Source organism: Silene latifolia, chromosome Y (genome assembly GCF_048544455.1).
Source record: "Silene latifolia isolate original U9 population chromosome Y, ASM4854445v1, whole genome shotgun sequence".
In the NCBI taxonomy this organism is placed as follows: domain Eukaryota; kingdom Viridiplantae; phylum Streptophyta; class Magnoliopsida; order Caryophyllales; family Caryophyllaceae; genus Silene; species Silene latifolia.
The window spans coordinates 27,683,763-27,688,578 of NC_133538.1; the positions used below are offsets into that span (position 1 = coordinate 27,683,763).

Genomic DNA, 4,816 nt, shown 5'->3' on the forward strand with positions numbered 1-4,816 from the left:
ATGGGTCACAAAACCGAGTTTGTAAAAAGACGCCGATTTCGAAAATTCAACAAAATCAAAGCTTTCTTACCTTAAAAGAACGTGGGAGGGACGAGGAAGCTAACGGTACAAAAATAATGGAGTTTGGTTGAGAAACGAAGGCGGGATCGGAGTTTGAAGGGTGCGAAAATGGAGGTTGAGTGTATTTCGTTGTTGTTGTTGTTTTGTTGTTGCGCTTTGAAAAAGAAGAAGGAGAGTTGAGGGAGGGTGGGGACGGCTGTAGTAGTAATAAAGTAATAATGATAATAATAATAATAATAATAATAATAATATATAATAATAGTAATAATAATGATAATATATAAATATATATAAAAGTAGAGTATAGGTAGGTGAATGTGTTGTTGGTTTTTGGTTGGTCCGGACTAAAGCTCGGTACAAAGTCAAATGTGACGGTCTATAGCTAGACAGAAATTAAGACGGAAATTATTATTATTACGGTCACTATTATTGCTGTCCGACTAAAAATATGTATACATATATTCTTATATAAATTATGCCTCAAGAATATAATTTAATAATACGTATTTTTATACAAATAAGCTTTAAAATATTACTTTTATAAAAATCGTTTTTGAAGTAAAGTTATCTAAGTTGAATAATTCAAAAATATATAATAAAGTAACTAAACGATTTTATAAATTTTAAATGTCAAAATGGGAAATTCGCGGGTGTTACAAATGTTTTTGGAAAAGAAGGCATTCATTGAGCCTAGTGTTGCCCAGAAGATGGACATAAGAGTTATCATTGTTGAAATTTGGGTTGAACCACTTTGCAATTTTTGTTATTAAGCCTCCATTCACAATGTGCCTCCTCCCATTGTCACATCCGTTTCGGAAATGTGCCCATCTTTCAAGTAATACCAAAGGAGCATTGAAATGGTTGCCACTTTTACCTTGAATTTGCAAGTATGATTCCATGAAGGTAAGATAAAGCTCATTAACAATGGCCGGGTCACGTCGAGCAAGTAGGGTGCTCGTGATGAAATGGTAAGTGAATCGAATAATGGGGTTTTGGATATAGGAGGCCAAACAATATTTAATCCTTGTCAGATCACGGCCCGTTAGGGCTCTCCAAAGAGGTTCCACACTATAGTTTCTAGGCTTAGATGATCGAGAGGTTGATACATCTAAGCCTAAAATATCCGCAAACTCAACTAATGTCATCATTCTTGTGACATTTTCCAACCGGAATTCTATGCATATGGTGTTGTTAAGAGTGGATATCTTTAAAAAGCTTAGGAATTCAAGCACAAGTAATTTATATGTAAGTTCATGCATATGAAACATGGTAGAGAGTCAGAACAAGTCGAACAATGCTTCGATTTGATGATAAATCCCTAGCTTTTTTAATGTATCATGACAAATGAACTTTGTTGGAAGGATGTTCTTACCCAATAGTCGGTGGAATACCACTCTTTGTGCATCATTAGCAAACTCGATGTTAGGGAACCTCTTATGTCGAGAAAGATCAATTTTTTCCTAATTTTTCCTCCTTGTGTTGAGATGTGAGGTAGTAGAACTCCCAATTACCCTTGTTCTTCTTTGTTCCTTTGTCATGAACCTTCTTTGTGTTTTCGTTTTGATTTGAGTCATGAAATTTGTTTGTCTAAGAGTGAAATCAAACCTCCTAAATTAGATCTCTTTATTTTGTGGAATATCTCAAACCCTAGATTTGGGTCAGCTAAAGTTTAGAGAGGTTGATTTATTTGTTTGGAGATGAGGTTGGGTGATTGTGAGTATTTGTGAGGGAGATTGGGGTTTACTAGAAGAGAGAAGTTGATGTGTCTTAATATGTGTGGTGGAAATTAGGAAAAGAAAGGAGGGTTTGTAGTAAATAGAAGAGTGGCACGAGAGGGAGACGCGCGGTTCGATGAGGGAGCCGGGCGTCCTTTGCTTGAAATTTTTTTTATATACACAGAGGGGGATGTTCGTCATCAAGTTCGTCCTTCTGTCCTGACCATCGGGACGCCCATTTCAGGTTTCAGGATGCCCGTATCTCGTTACAGGTTAAAATTTCTTCTTGACAAGTAGAAGGGGACGCGCGTCCCCATAGACGGTTCGCCCGTCCTGAGTACTAGGATGCCCGAATTTCGCAACAACATAAAAATTTTCTTTGCCAAGCAGATAGGGACATGTGTCCCCAAGGATGGTACGCCCATCTTGAGTATTCGGGATGCCCGAACCGATACTAAGACGCCCGAATTTTGCTTCAGCTCAAATTCTTTCAATCCCCTTGGCTCCAACACCCACGAGTTGAGGCCAACTCATGGGGATCCTCGTTTTAGCTCTTCTATGGCTTCCTCTTATTTTGTTGAGTGACAAAGGCTCTCTCTTAGCCTAGGCAAAAGCTTCCCCACACTTGAGTTTCATAACCTTCACACATCAAACTTGATTAGTGACCCTCCCTCACTTGCTCTCATGTCAAAAATTGTACTTAAAACAAGGAATTGAAATGCAATGCAATGAAGTTAATGTGCAAGAATGTAAGTTAGTATGTTTATAAGTGGTGGTTTAGGGAGGACTCCACCAAACTCTCCTCCATTTCAATGGTTAAATCATGGTGGGAGAAGCTTAAGACGGATGGCCTCAACTTCTCCTACAAAAGCTCCTTCATAGTAAGGTTTGATCCGTTGACCATTGACTTTGAACCGATTCCCATCTTCCGACATTATCTCAAAGTCTCCATAGTTCCTAACATTTGTGATCACAAAAGGACCCGTCCATTGTGAATTCAACTTTCCGGAGAATAGCCGATATCGAGAGTTGAATAGAAGGACTTTGTCTCCCTTGTGCAATGCTTTTTCCTTGATTCTCTTGTTATGAAGCATTTTGGTGCGTTCTTTGTAGATCTTTGAATTCTCATATGAGTGAAGCCGAAATTCTTCCAACTCTTCAATTTTCAAGATCCACTTCTCTCCACTTAGCTTGAGATCAATATTGAGAGCTTTGATTGCCCAAAAGGCCTTGTATGCCAACTCTATTGGCAAGTGACAAGCCTTTCTATAGACTAGCTTGTAAAGTGAAGCTCCAATGGGTGTCTTGTAGGCCGTTCTATAAGCCCAAAGAGTGTCATCAAGTTTCATGCTCCAATCCTTACGAGTCTTGTTAACAACCTTCTCAAGAATTTGCTTGATCTCTCTATTGGAAACTTCTACTTGACCGCTTGTTTGAGGATGATATCTCAAGCCGGTTCTATCTTGAACACCATACTTTGTTAAGAGAGATGTAAGTTTCTTCTCATGGAAGTGTGTTCCACCATCACTAATAATTTCTCTGGGAAATCCAAACCTTGGGAAGATCACTTTTCTTAGGAACTTGGTCACCGTTTTTGCATCGTCGGTTGGAGTAGCAATTGGTTCTACTAACTTTGATACGTAATCAACGGTATCTAGAATGTACTTGTTGCTTTAGGACGATATAAAGGGACCTTGGTAGTCAATTCCCCATACATCGAAGATTTCAACTTCCAAAATACCTCATTGTGGCTTCTCATTTCTCCAAGATATGTTCCCGGTCCTTTGGCAAGGATCACAATGAATGATAAATTCTCTTGAATCTTCAAACATGGTAGGTCAATAGAAGCCCGATTGTAGGACTTTGGCAACCATCCTTCTTGCTCCACGGTGTCCTCCATAGAGGGATGAGAGGCAACCTTCCAAAACTCATTTAACTTCCCATTGTGTCAAACACTTATGGTAAAGACCATCACTAAATGCTTTGTAGAGATTGGGGTCATCGCAAAAATATCTCTTCACGTCAAATAAAAATCTCTTTCGTTGATTGTAGTTCAAATTCGAAGGAAGGACTCCTCCTACAATGTATTTTGCAAAATCGGCAAACCATGGTGTTGTATGTCTCTCAAGTTGTGTGTGGATGGCCATTAGAACATCACCGGGAAACGAATCAATTATTGGTGTATCGTCTTCATTGTTGTCAAACCGAATCGTTGACAAATGATCCGCAACTACATTCTCGGCCCCTTTCTTGCCTCTTATCTCTAAGTCAAATTCTTGGAGCAACAATATCAACCTCAACAAGCGTGGCTTTGATTCTTTCTTCACCAAGAGATGTCTAAGAGCACGGTGGTCCGAAAACACTTTTACTTTTGATCCAAGTAGGTAGGAGCGGATCTTGTCCAAAGCATACACTATAGCAAGAAGTTCCTTTTCCGTGGTATCATAGTTGACTTATGTGGTATCAAGGGTCTTGCTTATATAATATATGGCATGTAAAGCTTTACCAATATGTTGGCCAAGAACCGCGCCAACGGCATAGTTGCTTTCATCAAACATTATCTCAAAAGTCCACTCCCAATTTGGCGGTTGAATAATTGGTGCCGAAATTAGGGCCTCCTTGATCCTATCAAAAGCCTCAACACACTTATGAGTAAATTAGAATTGGGCATCTTTAATCAAAAGTTGAGTGAGGGGTTTTGCAATTTTGGAAAAATATTTTATAAATCATCGGTAAAACCCCGGATGACCGAGAAAACTCCGCACCCCATTGACATTTACGGGCGGCGGTAATTTCTCTATCACCTCAACCTTAGCTTTGTCAACATCGATGCCCTTTTCTGAAATCAAATGACCTCGGACAATGCCTTCATTGACCATGAAATGACATTTCTCCTAATTCAACACAAGACTCACATCCTCACATTTTTGCAAGACAAGTGACAAGTTATGCAAACATGATTCAAAATCTTTCCCATAGACACTAAAATCATCCATAAAGACTTCCATTATGGTTTTTAGGTAGCCGGAAAAGACACTAAT

The 4,816-nt window shown here is 39.0% G+C and overlaps 1 protein-coding gene across 1 annotated transcript; it reads right to left on the reverse strand.

Annotated features, from left to right (window-relative positions):
* Positions 1-2,596: 2,596 nt before the first annotated feature.
* Positions 2,597-3,675, reverse strand: LOC141627759 (uncharacterized). The gene is made up of 2 exons (XM_074440979.1): positions 3,491-3,675; positions 2,597-3,092 (listed from the first exon to the last, which is right to left on the reverse strand). The coding sequence occupies exons 1-2, from the start codon at positions 3,673-3,675 to the stop codon at positions 2,597-2,599; spliced, it is 681 nt and encodes a 226-aa protein (XP_074297080.1).
* Between the last annotated feature and the right edge of the window lie 1,141 nt (positions 3,676-4,816).

Coding starts and splice junctions, on each gene's coding strand:
- LOC141627759 (XM_074440979.1), bottom strand. CDS start 3,675: ATGGAGGACACCGTGGAGCAAGAAGGATGGTTGCCAAAGTCCTACAAT. Junction 3,093..3,490: donor TGGAAGTTGAAATCTTCGAT/GTATGGGGAATT, acceptor TTGGGCTTATAG/AACGGCCTACAAGACACCCA.